We start from the raw sequence: 27,338 nt of genomic DNA on the forward strand, positions 1-27,338 counted from the left end.
AGTAGGAACGTGTCCAACCTTGACTTGAATCCCTGGAGGATGTTTTCCCCTATAACAGCCTCCGGAAGAGCATTCCAGCTTTCTACCACTCTCTGGGTGAAGAAGAACTTCCTTACGTTCGTATGGAATCTATCCCCTTGCATATGTTCTGTTCCAGTAGGAATGTGTCCAACCTTGACTTGAATCCCTGGAGGATGTTTTCCCCTATAACAGCCTCCGGAAGAGCGTTCCAGCTTTCTACCACTCTCTGGGTGAAGAAGAACTTCCTTACGTTCGTATGGAATCTATCCCCTTGCATATGTTCTGTTCCAGTAGGAACGTGTCCAACCTTGACTTGAATCCCTGGAGGGTGTTTTCCCCTATAACAGCCTCCGGAAGAGCGTTCCAGCTTTCTACCACTCTCTGGGTGAAGAAGAACTTCCTTTCATTCGTATGGAATCTATCCCCTTGCATATGTTCTGTTCCAGTAGGAACGTGTCCAACCTTGACTTGAATCCCTGGAGGATGTTTTCCCCTATAACAGCCTCCGGAAGAGCGTTCCAGCTTTCTACCACTCTCTGGGTGAAGAAGAACTTCCTTACGTTCGTATGGAATCTATCCTCTTGCATATGTTCTGTTCCAGTAGGAACGTGTCCAACCTTGACTTGAATCCCTGGAGGGTGTTTTCCCCTATAACAGCCTCCGGAAGAGCGTTCCAGCTTTCTACCACTCTCTGGGTGAAGAAGAACTTCCTTACGTTCGTATGGAATCTATCCCCTTGCATATGTTCTGTTCCAGTAGGAATGTGTCCAACCTTGACTTGAATCCCTGGAGGATGTTTTCCCCTATAACTGCCTCCGGAAGAGCGTTCCAGCTTTCTACCACTCTCTGGGTGAAGAAGAACTTCCTTACGTTCGTATGGAATCTATCCCCTTGCATATGTTCTGTTCCAGTAGGAACGTGTCCAACCTTGACTTGAATCCCTGGAGGATGTTTTCCCCTATAACAGCCTCCGGAAGAGCATTCCAGCTTTCTACCACTCTCTGGGTGAAGAAGAACTTCCTTACATTCGTACAGCAGAGTGCCTTCTCGTTCTCCCTACCTTGGAGAGGGTGAACAGTAAGATACCACCTGCCATTCCTTTTACATCAGATTAACACAGGTGCTAAGTAGTTTTTCATATTTTTAGTTGTGAGGGGGTGTGGCCAGGGCACAGAGTGGATATTCCAGTACTAACCAGTTAACGCACCTACATTACCACACACAATTAATGTGACAGCCCTTTCCACTTCCTAAATAAGAGGTGAAAGTGCTCCTGCGGTAATTTTTCAAAATGGCCGTATGCTAAGGCTACACCTGACCAGAAGAGGAAAGAATGTCCTTGGACACCGTCTAGCCCGCCTTCTTCACAGGGCTTTAAACTAGGTAAGTTGGGGGAGGGTACAGGCACATACAACATACCTGGCGAACTAAACTGCCAATACTTTTTTGGGGCTGAGGAAAGTAGTCACCGTAATTCTGGGTCAGGGGCGAGTACGAAAACTTTCAAATCGGGGGTATGTTCATATGACAATTATGGGTCACATTGTAATTTTGAGTCTAGAGGGAGCACACATTGTAATTCTGGGTCCAAGGGGAGTACACATTGTAGTTATGAGTCTAGGGAGAATACAAGTACACATTGTAGTTATGAGTCTAGGGAGAATACAAACAATGCTAAAGATGTTCATGTAGCTCAAGCAGGAACATCCCCACTGAGAAGTAACAAAAATACAACATGGAGGGCTATGTACGTCAACGCACACAGTTTGGGAAACAAAATCCTGGAATTAGAAACAGAAATAAGGAATGCCGACCTGGATGTGGTGGCAATATCTGAGACCTGGCTCACAGACTCCCACAGGTGGGACATGGTCTTACCTGGTTACAACTTGCTTCGCCGGGACAGGGAGGGCAGAATAGGGGGAGATGTAGCATTATATACTAAAGATGACATTATGGTCACAAGAATCTCAGATGTCCAGAACACTGAGGAATCCCTTTGGGTTAATTTGGCCAGAGGGAAGGACAAATGCTTGTATCTTGGCGTAATTTACAGACCCCCATGATGACCTGGATATGGAAATAATCAGTGATATAGAAAATATCACCTTGCGTGGGGACACAGTAGTGTTAGGTGACTTCAACATGCCTGATGTGGATTGGGATACACTTACCTCTGCTTCCGGCAGCAGCAGGAGGCTATTAAACTCTATGAAAGGAGCTGGTCTCAAGCAACTGGTGTTGGACCCAACAAGGGATCAGGCAATACTGGACCTACTACTTACCAATGGAGAAAGTGTCACAGAGGTCTCGGTGGGCGACACATTGGCCTCCAGTGACCACAACATGGTATGGTTCAATCTTAGGAAAGGTTTCACTAAATCTACCACACTGACCAAGGTCCTCCAATTCAAGGATACAAACTTCAAAGAAATGGGAGACTTCGTTCACCAGGCGCTACAAGTACAAGCAGAAACCGATAGTGTGGAAGAAATGTGGTCGACTTTGAAAACCACCATACAGGAAGCGACAAACCGCTATGTTAAATTAGTAAGTAAACGGCGAAGGAACAATAAGCCGAAGTGGTTCACTGCGGAGATCTCAGCCCTTATCAAGGAGAAGAAAAAAGCATTCATCTCTTACAAACAATCAGGGAAACAGGTCTCTAGAGCAGACTACTTGACCAAATCAAAAGCCGTCAAAACGGCAGTCAGGGAGGCTAAGTTTCACATGGAGGAGTCTCTGGCAAAAAACATCAAGAAGGGAGATAAATCCTTCTTTAGGTATATCAGTGACAGAAGTAAAAACTCAGGCGGGATTGTACGTCTTAGGAAACCAGATGGAGACTTTGTGGAAAAGGATTCGGAAAAAACCCAACTATTAAATGAATACTTCAGCTCAGTCTTCACCCGAGAAGCGCCGGGACTTGGCCCTCAGCTACAGACAAGGGTTGACTCAGTTGACCCGTTTAGTAACTTCGAGTTTACGCTCAGCAGTGTCTACAGTGAGCTATCAAGGCTCAAGGTTAACAAGGCAATGGGGCCAGACAACCTACACCCCAGGGTGCTAAGGGAGCTGTGTGATGTCCTGGCGGAGCCACTGTCCAAGCTCTTCAACCTCTCCCTTAGGAAAGGCAGCGTCCCGTCGGACTGGAGGACGGCTAACGTCATTCCACTCCACAAGAAAGGCTCCAAGATGGAGACAGCAAACTACAGACCAGTGAGTCTAACATCGATAGTGAGCAAACTAATGGAAACTCTAATAAAACACCAATTAGATAAGATCCTGGTTGAGGAGAATCTACGGGATCCCCGTCAACATGGATTTACAAAAGGGAGATCGTGCCAATCCAACCTGATCAGCTTCTTTGACTGGGTGACGGGGAAGCTAGATATTGGGGAGTCCCTGGATATCGTGTACCTGGACTTTAGCAAAGCATTCGATAGCGTACCACACCACAGGTTGCTGAGCAAGATGAGTTCTATAGGATTAGGTGACACATTGACGAAATGGGTTGGGAACTGGCTTGGAAGTAGGCTTCAAAGGGTGGTGGTGAACGGCACACCCTCTGAAATGACGGAGGTGATCAGTGGAGTGCCACAGGGCTCGGTCTTGGGCCCAATCCTATTCAACATCTTTATAAGGGACTTGGCAGAAGGGCTTCGGGGTAAAATAACATTATTCGCCGACGACCCCAAACTAAGTAATGTAGTGGGCAAATGCACAATAGATGATGTTTCAATGCCCGACAACATGATGCACGACCTACTCCTACTGGAGCGCTGGTCTAGGTCCTGGCAACTCAACTTCAATGCCAAAAAATGCAAAGTTATGCACCTGGGCAACCAAAATCCATGCAAGACTTACACCCTAAATGGAGAGATCCTAACAAGAACTGAAGCAGAACGTGACCTAGGGGTGATCGTCAGTGAGGACATGAAGGCTGCCAATCAAGTGGAGCAAGCTTCATCCAAAGCAAGACAAGTCATAGGTTGCATACTCAGGGGTTTCGTCAGCCGAAAGCCGGAAGTCATTATGCCGCTGTATAGATCCATGGTGAGGCCCCATCTGGAATACTGCGTGCAATTCTGGAGGCCGCATTATCGCAAGGATGTGCTGAGACTGGAGTCGGTTCAGAGAATGGCCACCCGGATGGTCTCGGGACTCAAGGATCTCCCATACGAGGAACGGCTAAACAAATTGCAGCTATACTCTCTCGAGGAGCGCAGAGAGAGGGGGGACAGTTCAAGTATCTCTCGGGCCGCATAGAGACAGAGGAAGATATCTTCCTTTTCAAGGGTCCCACGACAACAAAAGGGCATCCGTGGAAAATTAGGGGAGGGAAACTACGAGCTGACACCAGGAAATTCTTTTTCACAGAAAGGGTGGTTGATCGCTGGAATAGTCTTCCAATGCATTTGATTGAGGCCAGCAGTGTGCCTGATTTTAAGGCCAAATGGGATCGTCACATGAGATCTATTCACAGGGCGAAGGTAGGGGAGGGATCTATTCATAGGGCGAAGGTAGGGGAGGGACATTAAGGTGGGCAGACTGGATGGGCCTTGGCCCTTATCTGCCGTCTATTTCTATGTTTCTATGAGAGCATGACCCACTACAACCCGTGCTTTGACTGAAAACCTGCATCAAGAGTCAGAATGAAAGTGTGTCTTTGCCCTACTTCCAGCGCACAAGATTAACAAATTCTCCTGGAAAAGAAACCAAACGAAACAGCTGCACTTAATTTCTGGAACACAATTTCCGAATGGGGGAGTTCAAGATGGCAGCATGAAGTGAGAAAACAGAAAGGCACGCTGGATGGTGTGAATAACATGAAGAAAGACCTGGTGAAGCTCGAAGAATGGTCTGAAATTTGACAGCTAAAATTCCATGCTAAGAAACGCAAGGTCATGCATTTGGGCTGCAAAAACCCCAGGGATTGGTACAGTTTAGGGGGTGAAGAACTTATGTGCACGACGGACGAGCAGGACTTGAGTGTGATTGTAGGTGATGATCTTAAGGTAACCAAACAGGTTGAAAAGATGATGGTGAAAGCTAGAAGGATGCTAGGTATAGCCAGTAGGAAAAAGGAGGTATTGTTGCCTCTGTGTAAGACTTTGGTAAGACCTCATTTAGAATATTGTGTAAAATTCTGGAGGCCGCACCTTTAAAAAGATATAAAAAGGATGGAGTCGGTCCAGAGGAAGGCTACTAAAATGGTGCGTGGTCTTCGTCATTTATTTTTTTATTCAGTTTTCCCAAGTGAGATCAGAATGGTTTATATTAATTTATTCAGGTATCCAAGCATTTTTTCCATAAGAAGTATGGGGACAGACTTAAAGATCTCAATCTGTATACTTTGGAGGAAAGGCAGGAGAGTGGAGATATGAAAGAGACATTTAAATACCTACGTAATTTAAATGGCATGAGTCGGGTCTCTTTCATTTGAAAGGAAACTCTGCAATGAGAGGGCATAGGATGAAGTTAAGAGGTGATAAGCTCAGGATTAATCTAAGGGAATACTTTTCTACAGAAAGGGTGGTAGATGCTTGGAACAGTCTCCCGGGAGAGGTAGTGGAAACAGAGACTGTGTCTGAATTCAAAAGGGCCTGGGATAGGCACGTGAGATCTCTCGGAGAGAGAAAGAGATAATGGTTATTGTGGATGGGCAGACTAGATGGGCCATTTGTCCTTTATCGGCCGTCATGTTTCTATGTGTACTCTTACTAGGCTGGGTGTGGCCTTCCTCCAGAAGTTCACGGTACCTGCCTCATTTGATGAAGGTTTTGTTTGCAGCTGGGGTTTGGAGAAGGAAAACCAGTCCGTCTGTTGTTTGATACCTCACTCAGACTTCCTTCTAGACCCTGTTGGAGGGTCTTTAGGAAGTTGCCGATGTGAAAGTTACTGTTGAGGCTTCACGTGCAGACGGGGTCTCTTTCAGACCTTGCAAATCCAAAACTACTGTATATACTTGAATATGATTTTAGATTTGGGAACCCCAAAAATGGGCCAAAATGTGGATCTTAATGCTACTGCTAATCATTTCTATAGCGCTGCTAGACATATTCAACACTGTACATAGAGCTTACAATCTAATTAAAACAAACAGGACAAATAGGGGTTATGGAATTTCTCGAAGAAGGAATGACAAAACAGACATAGACCTCTCACAGACTTCTCAAGTTTCAAGTTTATTAGTTTTTGATAGACTGCCTATCTAAAAAAATCTAGGTGGTGTACAGTACAATAGTTAAAAGTAAAGTAACAGGGAGAGAAATATAATCCCGGGAGAGAAATATAATCCCTGGAAAGAAAATCTGGGGAGGGAAGAGAACAAAAGGACCCCCCCCCCACCCCCGAAAAGAGTCCTGCTAAGTCCTAACAACTAGAAGTGTCTGTAAATAGAAAAGTTTTTTGAATCCGATCTGCTGGTCCAAAGGTGAGCCAGGGTGAGAGCGATTCTTTCTGCAGTCTCACTACTCTCAAAAATGGCTGACTCCGTTTCTATTCGGATGGGATTTATTAATGACCTGGAAACAGGGACAAAGTGTGAAGTTATAAAACTCTCCGGCAAGGTTAGATCTGTAGAGGAATGTAAAGAACTTCAAAGGGACCTGAACAAACTGCGTGAGTGGGCAAATAAATGGCAGATGAGCTTCAATGTAGAGAAATGTAAAGTCATGCACATAGGGAAAGGAAACCCGATGTACAACTACACGATGGGGGGATGATATTGGGGGAAGGCAACCTAGAAAAGGACTTGGGGGTTTTGGTGGATAAAACAATGAAACCGGCGGCACAATGCGCAGCGGCCTCAAAAAAGGCGAACAGAATGTTGGGCATTATCAAAAAAGGTATCACTACCAGAACCAAAGAAGTTATCCTCCCGCTGTATAGGGCGATGGTGCGACCACATCTGGAATACTGCGTTCAGTACTGGTCGCCGTACATTAAGAAGGATATGGCGATACTGGAGAGGGTCCAGAGGAGAGCGACAAAAATGATAAAGGGCATGGAAAACCTCTCATATGCTGAGAGGCTGGAGAAGCTGGGGCTCTTCTCCCTGGAAAAGCGAAGACATAGAGGGGATATGATAGAAACTTATAAGATCATTAAGGGTATAGCGAAGGTAGAGAGGGCCAGATTCTTCAGACTGGCGGGGGCAACAAAAACTAGAGGGCACTCAAAAAAAATTGAAGGAAGATAGGTTCAGAACAAATGCTAGGAAGTTCTTCTTCACCCAGAGGGTGGTGGACACCTGGAATGCGCTTCCAGAGGGGGTAGTTGAGCAGAGTACGGTTTTGGGTTTCAAAAAGGAATTAGACGAGTTCCTGAAGGGAAAAGGGATCCAGGGGTATAATGAGTAATAGATCACTACAGGTCATTGACCTGGGGGGCCGCGGCGGGAGCAGACTGCTGGGCGTGATGGACCTATGGTCTGACTCGGCAGAGGCTTAATATTTGAGTCTATACGGTACCTGCTTCCCAATGCCCACCACCTCCAAATTACTCCTCACAATTGCTCCAAAGCTATTCTCCACAGTTGCTCAGCCACACCAAAATTGCCCTTCCCCAAAAATTATGCACCCCCCCTCTATAACTACCCCTGAAAATTGCCTCCAAAACTCTCCTTGCCCCCTCACAAAACTACTTCTCCTCTCATACACACATAGATGGGTAGACACATGCCCATGTAGATGGGAAAGAATTTTATGACCCATGCTCTGCATGCTTTCTCTACTTGTTCGCAAATATACCATGTGAGGGCAGAGCTCTTGTGACGTTCTGAAGAGACTGAAAACAAGTTGGGTTGCTACAGTTTTTTAAATTTAGAATTATGGATTTATTTCTTGATATTGCATCGTTTGTTGTTATATTTTATCGGCTTTGAATTTTATCTGTTGTTTTTTGTTCTGTAGCAGGAACCAGCTTAAACTGGAAATTAAGCGAATAAAAATGCAAGATTAGATTATCGACTGGCACATGCCATTTAAATAGTCTAATCTTTCCCTGTATTAGTTAAAGATAGTCTTGCCTTGTGTTGGATGCTGGCTGTACAGCAATCTCCTGCTTAGATTGTTCCGGTCACTCACCATGATATCTGGGATTTTTTTTTTTTCCATTCTTGAAGAATGTCTTATTTAATCTTAAGATTAGAAGCTGGTTAACTCCTCTAACACATTCTTATTAAAGCTGTGGTCATGTCCTTCAAGCTGTTTTAAGTAAGAGAACGATTATTTATAACATTTTTTGCCTGCACCTTCAGACACGTTGTTGGTCCTGTCTGTATTTATGTCCATTTCCAGACCACCGCCACTCCTCTCATCACATCCATCACCCACTCTCCACCCATCTCCCCCCTGAGGCTCGCAGGAAGAAAGGAACTCCCAAAAAGGTGAAGAAAAAAAAGCGGCGGGCCTCTATACCAGGGGAGACACCCACCATTGAGGAAGGTGAAGAGGATGAAGATGATGCTCCTGATACAGATGCAGAGAAGTCAGGGGAAGAGAGAGTCCCTGGTGCCTCAACAGAGGATGTGCAGGTACTCCGTTATCTTCATTACCAATACAAGTAGCCTTGGTTTTCCCTCCAAGTAGAATCAGCAGCTGCCTGTGGGCAATACTTTCTCCTGAGCAGCAGTGTCCTTTTGGATCTCTCCCCCACCCCCGTAAAAGAAAAGAGATGTAATAATTAGAAATAAGAAATCATTCAATATGCTATAAAATAGAATCACTGCTGGCTGATGGAAGGTGGAGGCACCTGGCATCCCCTTCTGGTGGCGGGTCTCTAAAATGTATTCTTCCCCCCTGTAATTCATCTAATTGTCGCTGGCAGTGAGCAGGGGCTCCTACCCACTGCTTACACCGTCTGGGCCTACCCTCTGACATCACTTCCTGGTTCTGCAAACAGGAAGTGACATCAGAGGAAGGACTGAGACCAGCGCTGTCAATGACAACTAGAAAGGGGTACAGGCAGAGGGAGGATAATACATTTAAAAGACACTCCCCCCACCCCACACTGATATGATGGAATGCATCAGCATTGAAAATCAATGACAATAGATAGAAGGGGAGGTATCACTCACCAAGATGCATCTTTAAAGTGGAACACCCCCCCCCCCATCTTCACCCTGCGCTTGCATCTAGAGGTATTTAAAAAGTAAATTTGGACCCAGGTGTTTGCATATTCACCTCCCCCCCTCCCCCAGCAGCCTCCTCTTTCCTGCTTTCCCCTTTTACTCTTGGTAAAAGGGGTATTTTTTGTTTTGTTTTCCTCTCTCCTGGTTTCCCTGTTTATGTCTCTCTGTCTAGAAATTAGGCAGTGCCAATAAATTTTGTTTATGAAGCAAACGGACACTGGCACACTTAGGGTGGGAGCGGACAATCAACAAGGGAAGAGAACAAGAACATCAGAATATGTGTCTGGCACTCAATCCATACACTAGAGCTTCCCTTGCTGCATACGTAACCTCTACGCCAGGTGTTGTAATTGTCCAGTCGCAGGGGCTGCCCACAATTGCACCAAGGTCTCTGCAAGCCAAATGCTCAATTAGTAGTTCTCAAGGATGTACATCAAGAGCATTTTCCTCATACAGGGGCAGTGGCAGAGTGTCCAGAGCTGAAGTAGGAATTAGATGACTGGGTGCTAAGCATTAGAAACATCCATGTTCTCATGGGGCAGATGATTGGCCCCTCAGTGGCCTGGATGGGAGGGCATTTGGTGGGTGGGAAAACCGGGGGAGAGGAATTGAGGGGCCCCTCCTTAATTTTTCTCCTGGGCCCCAGCATGTCTAACACTGGCCCTGTACAGTATATCACTCCTGAGTCTACCCCTTTTGCCTTAATCCAATCTTGTAGTGTACAAAATCTCAAGGTAGTGATGACCAAAGAGGAATCTCTCTTCAGTGTCTGCGTAAGTTGTAATTCACAATGAAATATGGCTTCAGAGAGTAACATAGTAGATGACGGCAGATAAAGACCCGAATGGTCCATCCAGCCTGCCCAACCTGATTCAATTTAAAATTTTTATTTATTTTTTTTTTTTCTTCTTAGCTATTTCTGGGCAAGAATCCAAAGCTTTACCCGGTACTATGCTTGGGTTCCACCTGCCGAAATCTCTGTTAAGACTTACTCCAGCCCATCTACACCCTCCCAGCCATTGAAGCCCTCCCCAGCCCATCCTCCACCAAACGGCCATACACAGAAACAGACCGTACAAGTCTGCCCAGTAACTGGCCTTAGTTCAATATTTAATATTATTTTCTGATTCTAAATCTTCTGTGTTCATCCCACGCTTCTTTGAACTCAGTCACAGTTTTACTCTCCACCACCTCTCTCGGGAGCGCATTCCAGGCATCCACCACCCTCTCCGTAAAGTAGAATTTCCTAACATTGCCCCTGAATCTACCACCCCTCAACCTCAAATTATGTCCTCTGGTTTTACCATTTTCCTTTCTCTGGAAAAGATTTTGTTCTATGTTAATACCCTTTAAGTATTTGAACGTCTGAATCATATCTCCCCTGTCTCTCCTTTCCTCTAGGGTATACATATTCAGGGCTTCCAGTCTCTCCTCATACGTCTTCTGGCGCAAGCCTCCTATCATTTTCGTCGCCCTCCTCTGGACCGCCTCAAGTCTTCTTACGTCTTTCGCCAGATACGGTCTCCAAAACTGAACACAATACTCCAAGTGGGGCCTCACCAATGACCTGTACAGGGGCATCAACACCTTCTTCCTTCTACTGACTACGCCTCTCTTTATACAGCCCAGCATCCTTCTGGCAGCAGCCACTGTCTTGTCACACTGTTTTTTCGCCTTTAGATCTTCGGATACTATTACCCCAAGGTCTCTCTCCCTTAAGTATATATTTAAATGGCAGACAAAACAGAAAATATTCCCCCTAATTCTGTAATCGTCAGGCCTAAATGTAAGCACCGTTTGTCTGATGGTGTGAATAACATGAGGAAGGACCTAGTGAAGCTTGAGGAATGGTCTGAAATTTGGCTAAGATTTAATGCTAAGAAATGCAAGGTCATGCAATTGGGCTGCAAAAACCAGAGGGAACGGTACAGTTTAGGGGGTGAAGACCGTTTGTGCACAGAAAAGAAGTGGGACTTTGGAGTGACAGTATGTGATGATGTTAAGGTGGACAAACAGGTTGAAAAGGTGACGGCGAAAGCTAGAAGGATGCTAGGATGTATAGGGAAAGGTTTGGCCAGTAGGAAAAAGGAGTTATTGGTGCCCCTGAGATCTTATTTAGAATATTGTGTACAATTCTGGAGGCCCACCTTCAAAAAAGATATAAAAAGGATGGAGTTGGTCCAGGGAAAGGCTACTAAAATGGTGTGTGGTCTTCATCATAAGGCGTATGGGGACAGACTTAAAGATCTCAATCTGTATACTTAGGAGGAAAGGTGGGAGATGGGAGATATGATAGAGACGTTTAAATACATATGTAATGTAAATGCACATGAGTCAACTCTCTTTCATTTGAAAGGAATCTGCAATGAGAGGGCATAGGATGAAGTTAAGAGGTGATAGGCTCCGGAGAAATCTGAGGAAAGGGTGGTAGATGCATGGAACAGTCTCCAGGAATAGATTGTGGAGTCAGACAATGCCTGAATTCAAGAAAGCCTGGGACAGGCATTTGGGATCTCTGTGGGAGAGGAAGAGATATTGGATGCTGTGATTGGGCAGATTGGATGGGCCATTTGGAAGAAGGATCCGACTGAAAATAATAGGAAACAGCATAAGGAATGGCTAGTCAAATAAAAGGCTCTGATAAGGAAGGCAAAGAGAGACCTGGAAAAGAAGGTTGCCTCAGAGGCAAAAATACAGAGTAAAAATATTTTTAGGTATATTAGAAGCAAGAAGCCAGGAAAAGAATCAGTTGGACCTCTAGATGACTGAGGGGAAAAGGAGCTCTCAGGAAAGACAAGGTCATAAGGAGAGATTAAATTAATTCTTTGCTTTGGTCTTCACTGAGGGAGATATTGGTGCTAGAAATGATATTCAATGCAGATGAGTCAGAGAAAAAGAAAGAAATCTCTGTAACACTGGAAGATATAATGTAGGGGTGTCCAACCTGTGGCCAAAGGGCCACATGCAACCCTGTGAAGTATTTTCTGCAGCCCCGGTTGAGGGCGATGCAGTGTTTTTCTCTGCTGCCCCCGGGTGTTTATCGTCTTGCTGGCTCCCTCCTCTGTCTTGCTGCAGTGTTTGCGTGACCACAGAAACATTTTTTTAGGTCAATGAGGCCCAGGGAAGCCAAAAGGTTGGACTCCCCTGATAAAATGGATCAATTTGATAAACTAAACAGTAGCAAATCACCTGGACCAGATGGTATACATCCCAGAAAACATAAGAATTGCTGCTGCTGGGTCAGACCAGTGGTCCATTGTGCCCAGCAGTCCACTCACATGGCGGCCCTTAGGTCAAAGACCAGTGCCCTAATTGAGTCTAGCCTTACCTGCGAACGTTCTGGTTCAGCAGGAACTTGTCTAACTTCCCTGTGAAGACCTGCAAAGGGACCTAACGAGACTGGAAGACTGGGCAAAAAAGTGGCAAATGAGTTTTAACGTAGAGAAATGCAAGGTCATGCATGTAGGGAAAAAGAACCCGATGTTCAGCTACAAAATGGGGGGAACACTGCTAGGGGTGAGTAACCTTGAGAGGGACCTGGGGGTGATGGTCGACACATCACTGAAACCATCAGCGCAGTGTGCGACAGCCTCAAAGAAAGCAAACAGAATGCTGGGCATCATCAAAAAAGGTATCACAACCAGGACGAAAGAAGTCATCATGCCGCTGTATCGCGCAATGGTGCGCCCGCACCTGGAGTACTGTGTTCAATACTGGTCGCCGTACCTCAAGAAGGACATGGCGGTACTCGAGGGAGTGCAGAGGAGGGCGACTAAGCTGATAAAAGGTATGGAAAATTTTTCATACGCTGACAGGTTAAAAATGCTGGGGCTGTTCTCCCTGGAGAAAAGGAGACTTAGAGGGGACATGATAGAAACCTTCAAAATTCTAAAGGGCATAGAGAAAGTGAATAAGGACAGATTCTTCAAACTGAGGGGAGCCACAAACACTAGGGGGTCACTCGGAGAAATTGAAGGGGGACAGGTTTAGAACAAATGCTAGGAATTTCTTTTTTACCCAGAGGATGGTGGACACATGGAACGCGCTTCCGGAGGATGTGATAGGCCAGAAATCTGTACAGAGGTTCAAGGAGGGTTTGGATAGGTTCCTGGAGGAAAAGGGGATAGAGGGGTACAGATAGAACTTGAGGTAGGTTATAGAAGTGGTCAGAAACCACTTCACAGGTCGCGGACCTGATGGGCCGCCGTGGGAGCGGACCGCTGGGCGAGATGGACCTCTGGTCTGACCCAGTGGAGGCAACTTCTTATGTTCTTATGTTCGTCTTGAATCCCTGGAGGGTGTTTTCCCCTATAACAGAGTGTTCCAGTTTCTACCACTCTCTGGCTGAAGAAGAATTTACTTATGTTCGTACAGAATCTATCCCCTTTCAACTTTAGAGAGTGCCCTCTCGTTCTCCTTACCTTGGAGAGGATGAACAACCTGTCCTTATCTACTAAGTCTATCCCCTTCAGTACCTTGAATGTTTCAATCATGTCCCCTCTCAGTCTCCTCTTTTCAAGGGAGAAGAGGCCCAGTTTCTCTAATCTCTCGCTGTACGGCAACTCCTCCAGCCCCTTAACCATTTTAGTCACTCTTTTCTGGACCCTTTTGAGTAGTACTGTGTCCTTCTTCATGTATGGCGACCAGTGCTGGATTCAGTATTCCAGGTGGGGGCGTACCATGGCCTGGTACAGCGGCATGATGACCTTCTCAGATCTGTTCGTGATCCCCTTCTTAATCATTCCTAGCATTCTGTTGGCCATTTTCTTCGCCGCCGCTCATTGCGCGGACAGCTTCATTGACTCGTCGACCAGTACTCCCAAGTCTCTTTCCTGGGGGGTCTCTGCGAGTACTGAACCGAACACCTGTATTTGTGTATAAGTTTTTTGTTACCGACATGCATCCCCTTACACTTATCCATGTTAAACCTCATTTGCCATGTCACGGCACATTTCTCGAGCGTGTGTATGTCATGTTGCAGGTCTTCACAATCCTCCTGTGTCTTCACTACTCTGAATAACTTTGTACAGATAGAACTGCAAAATGAACTTGCAGAGCTATTTTTAGTAATTTGTAATTAATCTCTAAAATTCAGCATGGTACCCAAAGACTGGAGGGTGGCCAATGTAAAATCAATGTTTATAAAGGGTTGCACAGGTGATTTGGGAAATTACAGACCAGTGAGTCTGATGTCAGTGCTGGGCAAAATGGTAGAGACTATTATAAAGAACAAAATTACAGAGCCTCTGTTATAGAATTCACACCTTGCGTCATAAGAACATAAGAATTGCTTTACTTAGACTTTTTTTCTTTATTCATTTACTCTTAAATCTTCACCTTTATCTTTAAATCTATAAAGAAAAAAAGTCTAAGGGAGGGGTACTGTGGCCAATGATAGAAGTTTGGAGGGGGGCTGCTGAGGTTCCTTGGCTCCCACCCATGGCCTCCCCGACCCTTTGGAATAGCCTGGTAGAAGAGGGTAGAGATGTGAATGCAGTTGTACCCAGCAATAAAAGTTTGAATATTTTGAGTGTGATTTTTTTTTTTTTTCTCCAGTACCTCTGATTTAATAAAGTAAAGCCTCGTAAAATAACAAAGAGGCTACCAGCGCCTCACATCAAAAATGTTTCAATCAAAGTCCAAAGATATTTCTTCAACGTTTTCTTAAAGCTACTCAAATTTGCTTGCTGTCGTATCACCCCTGAGCCGACTCTTCTCCAAGCTGAAGAGCCCTGGCTGCTTTAGGCTTTCCTCACAGGGAAGTTGTCCCATCTCTTTTATTGGTTTTGTTGCCCTTTTCTAATTCCGCTATATCTTTTTTTGAGATATGTTGACCAGAATTGCACACATTATTCAACAGAGCGATGCAAGGGCATTATAACAATTTCATGCAAGGGCTTTTAGTTTTCTGCAAAGCATTTGCGTATCAGCAGGCCTGATTCCATGGCACCCTGGATGATAAGAAATAGTACATTACATTAGAGATTTCTATTCCGCCATTATCTTGCGGTTCAAGGCGGATTACAAAAGAGTTATAGAAGGTGGGTTACAAAAGAAGATATCTGGTCATTTCCAGTGAAAGTAGAGAGTAGATCAAGTAGATTTGGGGAGACGGGAAGATGATGGGAAGAAGAAAGGTACTTATGGTGTTAAGACTTTTTCAGGGCTTTCTTCAATGGTATGGTCTTTATTTCTTTTCTGAACATCTTGTAATCTGGGGTCATTATCAGTAGATTGGAGATTTGGTTGTCTAGTTTTGCTGCTTGAGTGGCCAGGAGGCCATCATATAGCTTTGATAAAAGTTGAACATTACTAAAAGTTCTCTCTAGAAGTCAGTTCAGGGGTTGTGCTTACTTTGCCCCAAATGCACTAAAGTTTTCACAGCTTTAACGACGATCGCTATTGCCAACCCGATTCACAAAACGGCTCACCGTGTGATTGGATGCAGTGGAGCTCATCCATGTTAGCTGGAGCAATCAGGCAGCCATTATCATGAGGCTATTTGTCCTGCAGCATGACAGAGTTGTGTCTCCTACTGCAAGTGAAGACTAGTTGTGGTCACCAGCAGAGGAAAACGCTCTCCCTGCCCCTTTCCTCTACAGCAGACTCCTTATCCAGCCAGAATTTGCATTGCTGTCTTCTCATGGGCTGGGGTTGCTGCTCTTTGAGGTCTGTTAATCCTGTTCTATGTACAGTAATTGCAGTGAGATACTGAGAGTGCATTGGGGGGGGTTTGTATTGCTATTATTTTGAATGTTAATAGCTAAAGAGCTCCTACTTCCTACTCTACCTACTTGTCACCTTCTCTCCTTCTCTTTTTTTTCTGTTTGTCTCATGTTCTTTTTCCCATTGCTGTCTCTTGTGCTCCCTCCCTCACTCATGTTTGCCTTTCAGCTGTTTCTGACTTCATTTCTCATTGAGGCAGTTTTTCCTCCATGAAGACGACACCCCGGATCCAAAATCTGTTCATTACAAGACAGGAAGCCCAAAACTGTTGGCCAGGAGCGAGCAGCAGTCACCTACAGACAGTGGAGTCCATGATGTCCCTTCCGTGGAAGAAGAAGAAGCCTTGAGGTAGGCAAGAGAAAGCTCCTTCTCTCTCCCCTACATGTCCCTTCCTCACCTGAGCTCCCTCACATGCAAACATGGATCAAGAAGGTGCTCGGAGGGAATGATAAGAAAGATATTGGTACTTAGCAAGTGAGTTGGAGTTTGGAACTAAAAGCATCACCATCCCTTCCCTTCCTCCCTCACCATTCCTTATTTCTGACTCACAAAGCACAGATTACCTTCCCCGAGCTCTAACTTCAAAACTAAAACACATTTATACAAATGTGCTAACGTAAAACGTAAAACTTTGCATGGAATATTTTCTCTGTTGGTTTCCAAAAATATAAACTCGCCTTTCCATCTTTTAAAGTTCCTTCCCTAACCATGTAAACCGTGTCGAGCTCCATCTGCGGAGATGATGCGGTATATAAACCCAAGATTTAGATTAGATTAGATTAAAGGAACTAAAGTATCAGGTTATATGTTGAAACCTTTTGCATATACTTTTGCAAAAATGTGGAATGATCTTCCCTCTGAAATTAGAGCTGGAAATCTTTGAAAACTTTACTATTTCAGGAGTCTTTAATCAATCCTCCTACTCGGAAACTAGATGATCTTAAATAATGATGTTTTCATTCTGTAATCCTTTACTAGTAGGCATCCATGTTTTAAGTATCTAATCTGTAAACCGAGTCAAGCCCTATTTTAGGGATGATCCGGTATACAAATCTAAGGATTGCTGAGGGTGCTAGTTTGAATAGATGCACCAAGCTGAGGACCAAGACAGTTCATTTGGATGGATGCCGTGTTGTTGGATATACCAAGCCTTGAGTGGGTGCTGATTTTGGATGACTACACCATACTGATGGTAGAGGAAAATGGCAGGAGTATTTAAGAGGAGAACAGGGTAAAGGATGCAAATTATCCCTGTCAATTTCTGAGCAGCAGAGGAAAAAATTGAAGAGTCTATAAAATTCTAGAAGCATAAAAACCAAGATGGGAGAGTTAGAGTATATAGCACTGAATGATGAGATAGACCTTTTGAAAGGAGAACAATTAATGGGACACTGTTGCTAGGGTACAAATTATATTACAGTGATAGAGTAGATCAAATTGGAGGGGAGGTTGCACTTTATGTTAGAGGGAATCAAGTCAAGTATGTGGATAAAGGTGAACTGGCTGACAAAATATATCTGGATTTTCAGAAAGTTCCTCATGAGAGACTCCTATGGAAAAAAAGTCAAGGGATAGGCGGCAATACACAGTAACACAGTAAATAAAAGACCCTCACGACCCATCCAGTCTGCCGAACAAGGTGACCAGAGCCTTGCCCACCACTCTATGTAGGTTCGGGTCACCCATGTTTAAATACTGGTTATAAAGTCCCCACCATGCCAACCATGATGGGGTTAATATGTGTTGTATTGCTGACAACATTCAACTTACCAGTCAAGATGCCTTCCCCTCCCTCCAAAGCTGTACAGTTCCTCCATTCAGTATATAACAATAAAATGATCAACACACTGGAGTTGTCAGACCTTTACCTGTCTCTCGCCATGTGCGGGACACAGACCGTAGAAGTCTGTCCAGTATCAAGCTCTCTCTGTTCCCTCAAACTGAATTTGGCCAATTTTCCTGGTATCTTGTCACATGCAAGACACAGACTGGCATCAGGCTTAGCTCCCATTTTTACATTACATTACATTAGTGATTTCTATTCCGCCATTACCTTGCGGTTCAAGGCGGATTACATCCAAACTAAAACAAGAATTACATTTCAAATTGAAGTAATAGATTAAACGATGAGATAAAATTTTAAGGGAGAATTATGGGTTTTAGATAATGTTTGGTAACTAGAAAAATTAGAGAGTACTAAGGGTTTATAGAATGTTGGATGTTGGGTTAGGATTGTTGTGTTTTTTGAAGAGTATGGTTTTAATTTCTTTCTTGAAGGTTTTGTAATCTGTGGATGAAGATAACAGATTGGTGAGTTGTTTGTCCAACTTAGCTGCTTTGGAGGCTATTAGGTTGTCATAAAGTTTTTTTCATTTGACATATTTGGATGGTGGGTAATAGAATAGTGAATGTGTTTTTCTGTGTCTGATTGAGGAGGATTGATTTAGTCTGTTATTCCAGTAAGTTGGGCTTTCTCCGTTGATAGCCTTGTAAAGTAAGCAGTAGAATTTGAAGTTCACTCTCGCTTCTATTGGAAGCCAATGCGAGTCATGGTCTGCCTCTGTGATAGGGTCATATTTTTTTAGTGAATAGACAAGTCTCAGGGCTGTATTCTGCACCGTCTGCAATTGCTTCATCATGGTCGCGGGACATGGTAGGTATAGTATGTTGCATTAGATTAGGATTAGAGATTGTACCAGTAGTAGGAATTGCTTCTTTTCAAAGAATGATCGGATTTTTCTCAGATTTCTCATGGTCATGAATGATGTCTTTATTATTTTGTTAATTTGGGGTTGCATGTTACAGCTTCTGTCAATCGTGATGCCAAGAAATTTTAAAGTAGGTTGTATTGGGTATGAAAACGAATTTATTACAAGATTAGTTAACGTTGGAGTTTTGTCATTTTCAAGTAGAATGAAATTTGTTTTGTCAGGGTTAAAACTACTTCCTCCCTCTCCATTACACTAAGTCCCCTCTTTCCTTCCTTTTTACCAAGCCCTTCTTCTTTCCATTGGAGTTCCTTTCTTTATTAATTCCTGTAAACCGTGTCGAGCTCCACTTCTGTGGAGATGATGCGGTATATAAACTTAAGGTTTAGTTTAGTTTAGTTTAATTTGTGCTCTGTCATCCATATAGCCACTGATTCGAGGGTTCTGTGTATTGTGTTTGCTATGAAGGATTCTGGTTGGTTGAAGGGTAGAAGAATAGTGATGTCATCTGCGTAGCTGTATGAAATTATGCCAAGATTATCCAGGTAGTAGCTGAGGGAAGCTATATATATATTAAATAGAGTAGGTGATAGGGGTGATCCTTGGGGAACTCCGCAGGGGTTGGACCAAGGTTCTGATTTTTCTTGCATTGTTTTGACTCTGTAAGTTCTTGATTGTAGGAATCCTTTAAACCATGCATGTACTTTGCCAGAGATTCCTATTGAGTCGAGAGTTTGTAGAAGCATGTTGTGGTCGACCAAGTCAAAGGCTGCAGAAAGGTCTAATTGTATCAGCAGTATTTTTTTGCCTATACTGAGGTGTTGTCTTGCAGTGTCCATTAGTGTTCCTAGAAGTGTTTCCGTGCTGTATTTGGCTCAGAATCCTGATTGTGTGGGGTGGAGTATGTTGTGATTCTCTAGGAAAGAGGCTAGAGTTTTGGCTACGAGACCTTCCATCAGTTTAATGTACAATGGGATTGAGGCAATGGGTCTGTAATTGGATGGTTGGTCTGTTGCTCCTTTAGGGTCCTTTAATATCGGAGTTATTATGATTTCGCTGAGTTCTGGTGGGAAATAACTCTCTAGTAGTGAAGAGTATATCCATTGTAGAAGCAGGGAGCGGAATAATGTGCTTGATGTTTTCAGTAGGTATGTGGGGCAAAGGTTGAGGTCACAGGCTGCATGGCTATATTTATTATAAACATTGTTGAATTCTGTCCAATCTATAGGTGAGAAATGGGACCAGGTTCTATCTGCTGCGACTGATTCTTTATCTATTGGTGGAAATGATGACTCTAGATGTGAGGGTGTTCCGTTGAAAGAAGCTCTGATAATTGCAATTTTGTTTTTGAAGTAGGAAGCTAGGAGGGGGGGGCGAATTGTTGTTCTCTATGTAAGGTGTTGTGTTTGTGAGGTCTTTTAGTAGCTGGAATAATTTTTTTGAGTCTTGAGGTCCATCTCCAATTTGTTTCGAGTAGTATGTCCTTCTTTTTTCTTTCAGTTTTTGTTTGTACTTTCAGTTTGTTATCCATGCTGTTTTTATGGAATCTTGGTCTCTTTTTCTCCATTTTCTTGCTCAAGGTAACACCTCAATGTTCTGTTGTGGATTAGGAACTGTTTATTGGACAGAAACAGCGGTTAGGGTTAAATGGCCATTTTTCTTAATGGAGAAGGGTGAATAGTAGAGTGCCTCAGGGATCTGTACTGGGACAGGTGTTATTTAACATATTTCTAAATGATCTGGAAATTGGAACAACAAGTAAGGTGATTAAATTTGCAAATGACACGAAAATATTCAGAGCTGTCAAAACACATGAGGATTTTGAAAAATTGCAGGAAATGGCAGATGAAATTTAATGTGGACAAATGCAAAAGAATGCACATTGGGAAAAATAACCCAGTTAGCTGATGCTAGGGTCCACCTTGGGGGTCAGCACCCAAGAAAAAGACAATATGCAGAAACCTTCCACCCAATGTGCAGCGGCAGCCAAAAAAGCAAACAAGATGTTAGGAATTATTAAAAAAGGGATAGTTACCAAGACTAGAAATTGCTTCCTGGTGCCATCTCACTCTGAGTAACAGCTGCAATTGATTCAAAATGCTGCAGCCGGATTGATTTTTGGCAAGAAAAAAATTCCATCATATGTAAGGTGACCATACGTCCTGTTTTGAATGGGACTATCCTGCTTTTAGGTTTTCAGGGGCCCGCTGAAGAAAGAAGTGCAGTAGCGAATACAGCCCCCCCCAACTCGGTACCTTTTTTAATGCCGACAGCTGCCTCCTGTCCTAATGTCTTCCGCCAGCGTCAGAACGGCGTGCCTGCCTAGTCCTGCACCGCTCACCGAATGGCTGCCATTAGTTCTCGTGAAAACTGACGGCAACCATTCAGTTAACGGCACGGGACCAGGCAAGTGCACAAAAAGCACGCGCCTGCCTTGTGCGCCACTCTGCCACTGCCGGATGACATCAGGACAGGAGGCAGCCGCCAGGATTAAAAAAGGTACCGGGGTGGGTGTCCCGTTGTGAGGGAAAAAAGAAATGGGAAAGGGGATAGAGGGGTATAGATAGAAATTTACTGCACAGGTCCTGGACCTGTTGGGCCGCCGCGTGAGCGGACTGCTGGGCGCGATGGACCTCGGGTCTGACCCAGCGGAGGCATTTCTTATGTTCTTATGTTCTTATGATCATGTGTCACCTCTGCTGGCTTCTGTTTCCATTTAAGTGTTCCTGTATAGTCTTTAAAATTTTACATGGACTATTTGTTCCTCTAAACACCATGAGATCTTCGGGCACGAGAACGACTCATATGAATAAGCTCTCTGTTCTATTATTGAGAGGAATCAAGTCCATTAGTAAAATGTCACACTCCTTTCCATGCTTACTAACTGCGATATGGAATGGATTAAATCGTGTCTATCTCTTCAGATCTTTTGCAAAACTTTAAAAATCACTATGTTTATCGCTTGTTAACGGATCTTTCTTTGTGATCTAATTATGTAAACCAAGTTGAGCTCCTATTTTTAGGAGATGATTCGGTATATAAGACCAAGAATTAGATTAGATTAGAGTATTGAGTTCAGTTCTGGTTGCCTTATTACATTACATTACAGATTTCTATTCCGCCATTACCTTTCGGTTCAAAGCGGATTACAAAAAGAGTTATGGAAGAAGGGTTACAACGTTAGATCAGAGAAGGTTTCCAAGAGAGGGAAAAGTAGGATCTGGGGTTAGGGAGGGGATGGTAAGAGGGGGGTTAAGCTTTATCATGGTATTAAGCTTTATTAAGGGATTTCTTGAAGAGTATACTTTTTATTTCCTTTCTGAACATCTTGTAGTCTGGGGTTGTTGTCAATAGGTTGGAGACTTGGTTGTCTATCTTCGCTGCCTGAGTGGCCAGTAGTCTGTTGTATAGTTTTTTCCGTTTTACTTCTTTGATTGGGGGGTAAGTGAATGGGGGGGTGTTTTTCTATGCCTGGTAGAGGTGGTTTGGATGAGGCGGTCGTTTAGGTAGGTTGGGCTGTCTCCATTTATAGTTTTAAATAGTATACAGTAGAATTTAAATTGTATTCTTTCCTGGATTGGAAGCCAATGAGAATTGATGAATGCCTCAGTAATGTGATCATGTTTTTTCAATGAATAGACGAGTCTCAGAGCTGTATTCTGAATTGTCTGTAGTTGTTTAATCATTATTGCAGGGCAGGGGAGGTAGAGGATGTTGCAATAATCTAGGATACTTAGGATTAGAGATTGTACTAGGAGCTGAAATTGTGTTTTTTCGAAGAATTTTCGGACTTGTCTAAGGTTTCTCATAACTGCGAAAGATTTCTGTATTGTTTTGTTAATTTGTGGTTGCATGGTGCAGCCTCTGTCAATAGTCATACCTGGAAGTTTTAGGGTGGTTTGCAAAGGGTAGTTGATAGAGTTGATTTCTAAGTTGGTTATGGTTGGGATTTTGTTATTTTCTAGGAGGATGAATTTATTTTTGTCTGGGTTGAGTTTCAGTTTGTGGTCTTCCATCCAAGTCGTAACTGTAGCTAGAGTTCTGTGTAGTGTGTCTGACATTAAGAGCATTGGTTGGTCGAAAGGAATGAGGATGGTGATGTCATCAGCATAGTTATAAGAGGATAGGCCTTGTTTGTTCAGGTAAACGTCAAGAGAGGCCGTATATAGGTTGAAGAGAGTAGGGGACAGTGGGGACCCTTGTGGAACGCCGCAGAGGTTGGACCAAGGTTTGGATTTTTCCTTGTCTCAAAAAAGACATAGCGGAACTAGAAAAGGTTTAAAGAAGAGCGACCAAGATGATAAAGGGGATGGAACTCCTCTCATATGAGGAAAGACTAAAATGGTTAGGACTTTTCAGCTTGGAAAAAAGACAGCTGAGGCAGTGGCATACCTAGCCTATGTGACACCCAGGGCCCATAATTTTTTGACATCCCCCTCCCCATCTGTACGAAAAACATGATTTTTAGTAACAATCTACAGGTCACACATGAGTACCTAGGAAAAGGCAGCATCTTACATACTGCAGTGAGCAGTACCTCAATAAACCCATTGTAAAACTAAACAAGCCAGACTAGTACAGATTAATCCTGCACAGTCAAATAAACTCTCTGGTTAAGAAATGTTTTTTCAGCATACAAATGTTGAGGAAGGTCAGATCTCTTTTTCTATTAACGTCATTTTTCTGTTTTGGTCTAATCTATTATATTATCCCGGTTAGATTATTGTAACGCCATTTATCTTGACATCACTAAGAACTGCCTTCAAAGACTACAATTTATTCAGAATACCGCCGCGAAGTTGATCTATGGAAAGAGCAAATTTGACCATGTGACTCCTTTGCTTTTCTCTCTCCATTGGCTCCCAGTTTATTTTAGAATTCAGTTTAAGTGTGTATGCATTGGTTTTAAGATTTTACATGGTATCTTTGCTCCTCTGCTATGGAATGTTTATAGATTTTCATATGCGAGAGGCATTCATCGATTTAAACTTTCTCTTTCTTCTAGGAAAGGTATTCAAGGAGTTAAGAATTTTAGCGGCTCTCTGGCGTTTAAATTTCCGCAATTATGGAATGAACTTCCCCTAATTTTGAGGTGTCCCAGTTCCTTCCAACTCTTCCATAAACTTTTAAAAACTTTTTTTCTGCACAAAATACTTCACAGGGCCGCATGCGGTCCTCAGGCCGCAGGTTGGACACCGCTGCTCTACAGTTTTGTAAAAGGGGGAATAAAATAGAAATACATAGACAAAGGTTAAACTGAACCACCAAGAAGCTGGACTCTGCATACAATGCAATACTACAGAAAAAGCAATGAATCAAAAAAAACAAATATAATTTTTTTTTCTACCTTGTCTTCTCTGGTTTCTGCTTTCCTCATCTTCTTGTCACTCTTTCTTTCATCCACTGTCTACCCTCTCTCTGCCCCTTCTATATGGCATCTTCTCTCCTTCTATTCCCCTTCCAAAAACTTTATGTGTCCCCCTTCCATCTCTCCCTTCACCCCCATTGGTCTGGCATCCATCTTCTTCCCTTCCCTCCTCCAATGGACTAGCATCTCTCGCCTCTTCTTCCCTCTCCCACATGCTCATGGTCTGGCATTTCACTCTCCCTTCTCCCACTTCCATCAGCATCTGCCCCCTTTCTTTCCCTTCAACCCAATTCCCTCCAGTATCCTTCTCCCTTATGATTCTCTCCCCTTTCCCTGCACACCAATTCCATCAGCATCTACTTCCTTTCACTCCTTCCACCACCCTTCCATACCATCCTGCCCCTTTCTCTCCCTCCACCACCCTTCCATACCCCCCTGCCTCCTTTCTCTCCCTCTACCACCCTTCTATGCTCCTCTCTCCCGCCAAACCAGCAAGGTCCCGTGATGACTGCTTCTGCTGCCTCTGCTCCGGAAGACGTAAGTGACGTTGGATGGGGTGGGCCAGCAGACGCAAGGAGTTGCGGCAAGGACCCGTAATGACTGTGGCTGCAGGTCCACCCTCTTTGACGTCACTGACGTCTTCCGGAGCAGAGGCAGCAGAAGCAATCATCACAGGACCTTCCTGCACTTCAGTGTGGCTGCCAACTCTGCTTCGGAAAAAATACAGCAGCCTCACTGAGGTGCACTTTAGAGCAGCGCGGGAGGTTCCAGACCCGGCCAGCCGGCTGTGCACTCCCCTAGGGCTGATACCCAGGGCGGTCTGCACCCCCATCTCGTCTTTGGTACACCACTGAGCTGAAGGGAGATATGTTTGAAGTCTACAAAATCCTGAGTGGAGTAGAACGGGTACAAGTGTATTGATTTTTCACTCCGTCAAAAATTACAAATACTAGGGGACACTCGATGAAGTTACAGGGAAATATTTTTAAAACCAATAGGAGGAAATATTTTTTCACTCAGAGAATAGTTAAGCTCCGGAACATTTTGCCAGAGGTTGTGGTAAGAGCGGTTTACCTACCTGGTTTTAAAAAAGGTATGCACAATTTCCTGGAGGAAAAGTCCATAGTCTGCTATTGCCAAGAACTAAATTATCATAATCAAATCAGTACAGTTGTCAAAAACTGTTTCAATAAACTGCGACTTATTAGATCAATTGCAAAAGTTCTCAAACCAGAAGCACTTAATATTCTCATCCACTCTCTGATCATTTCTAGGCTAGATTATTGTAACTCTTTATACTGTGGAATAACTCATAAAGAAATAAGAAGATTACAAATAATACAAAATACAGCCATTAAAATTATAACAAACTCAAACAAATATGACCATGTTACTCCGCTTTTACAGGATGCACATTGGTTACCAATTATACATAGAATTACATTTAAAATTGCATTATTAACATTTAAAATCCAACAAGTACACGCGCCATTATTTCTAGATAGACTATTAATCCCTTATTCTTCGTTAAGGACGCTAAGATCAACACAACAAAATTTACTAACTATCCCTTCATTAAAAATAATTGGGACAAGACGAACAACTATATTTTCAGTGCAAGCACCTCAACTGTGGAATAATCTACCTATTTATTTACGTAACGAAACATCACTAGACAAATTTAAACATGGTTTGAAAAGCATTCTTTATAGAGATGCATTCAATACATAAATAGATAATGACAATAAACACAATATTTATCCTCTAGGAATCAAATATGCAGAACATCAAAGGAATCAAATATTTAGAACATCAACATAGAAATTATAAGAGTTCTTTTAATCTTACATTTCTTTTTTTTTCTATCAAAACATCTTTTTTTTTTTTTTTTCTTCTTTCTCTCTTTCTTTCCTTCATTACTTTTCTCACCTACCCTACCCTTATGTATAAACCTTAATTGTTAAAAAAAAAATTTTTATTTTTTTTTTTAAATTGTAATTCCATTTTTTTTTACCCACTTGTTTCAGTTTGTATTAATAATACATAATGATTAGTTTGTATAATTTTGTCTTATTTGTATTTGTATTTGTCACCCTAGTTTTTTTATTGTACATTTCAATTATGTAATACGCATTGAAATATTTGATATTGCGTAAAATCAAAATTTAATAAACTTGAAACTTGAAACTTGATTGAGACAGACATGGGGGAAGCCAGTGTTTGCCCTGGGATCAATAGCATGGAATGTTGCTACTATTTGGGTTTATGTCAGGTACTTGTAACCTGGATTGGCCACCATGAAGATGGGCTACTGGGTTAGATGGAGCATTGGTCTGGCCCAGTAAGGCTATTCTTTTAAGCTTAGAAATGAGAGGGCATAGGATGGAATTAAGAGGTGATAGGCTCAGGAGTAATCTGAGGAAATACATTTTACAGAAAGGGTGGGACAAGCTCATGGGATCTCTTAGGGAGAGGAGGAGCCATTTGGCCTTTATCGGTTTCTAATTTATAATTAGAGGATTGTATAATCTAACCAAGTACAGAATTTCCCATTTCGCTGATTGATATGGAAAAACTTTCACGTATTTTTAAGCCTAGGGTGATTAGGGCCTATATTACACACTTCCTTGCTAATAAATTTAAACATGTAGTTGGAGCTTGACCCTGAAGGATAAGATAAACTGAGCACAGTTTGAAAATAGGTCTCAGCTTTCAAACTTGGAAGCTCTAAAATCAGTCGAACGGTGGAATTCCGAACTGATTCCGGAAGATTCTTGACATCCCACGTATACCATATTACAACAAGATTGTTATCTGAGCAATAAGTCTTAAAACATTGGGTTCAGGAATGATCTCATCTGTTTGAGTATTTTTATACATGTTTAATATACCCCACTTTGAAATATATATGTATATTTAAATAAAATAAATATGTGAGTGTCATAAGCTTGTGATCTGAGAGGCGACGGCTAGACTTGCACTTCAGTGTGAGTCAATCTTGCTTTCTTATGTCTCTCTCTATCACGTTGCAGAATTGAAAGTGACAGTGTGACTCCTTCGGGCGTCACCTCCCTAGAGGAGGATGGCAGTGCTGGACGCCAGCTCTCAAAAACCCAAGCTGGACATCGCAGTTACAACCTACACGAGAGGAGGCGGATTGGAAGCATGACAGGAGCAGAGGACCCCTGCTACCTGAAGATGCCCACAGATGAGTCAGAAGCGCAGACCCTGGCCTCAGCTGACTTGGACCTCATGAAGAGTAAGCGCCATGCGATCCCTTCCCTTCTTAATGTAACGCATACACATCAAAAGTGCATCGACAAACACAATTGCACTAACCCAAGCATTCACAACATATGCACATTTACAGGCAGACTCT

At 43.1% G+C, this 27,338-nt stretch overlaps 1 protein-coding gene across 3 annotated transcripts in view; it reads left to right on the forward strand.

Moving 5' to 3' along the window:
* The window catches only part of SLC4A2 (solute carrier family 4 member 2), a 205,222-nt gene that overhangs the window by 101,802 nt on the left and 76,082 nt on the right, over positions 1-27,338 (forward strand). For all 3 annotated transcript variants that reach the window (XM_033932744.1, XM_033932743.1, XM_033932745.1), the window contains 3 exons: positions 8,325-8,560; positions 16,083-16,231; positions 26,992-27,218. In XM_033932744.1, the coding sequence (XP_033788635.1) occupies positions 8,325-8,560; positions 16,083-16,231; positions 26,992-27,218 (612 nt within the window). The remainder of the gene's footprint in view (positions 1-8,324; positions 8,561-16,082; positions 16,232-26,991; positions 27,219-27,338) is intronic.

Source organism: Geotrypetes seraphini, chromosome 2 (genome assembly GCF_902459505.1).
Source record: "Geotrypetes seraphini chromosome 2, aGeoSer1.1, whole genome shotgun sequence".
In the NCBI taxonomy this organism is placed as follows: domain Eukaryota; kingdom Metazoa; phylum Chordata; class Amphibia; order Gymnophiona; family Dermophiidae; genus Geotrypetes; species Geotrypetes seraphini.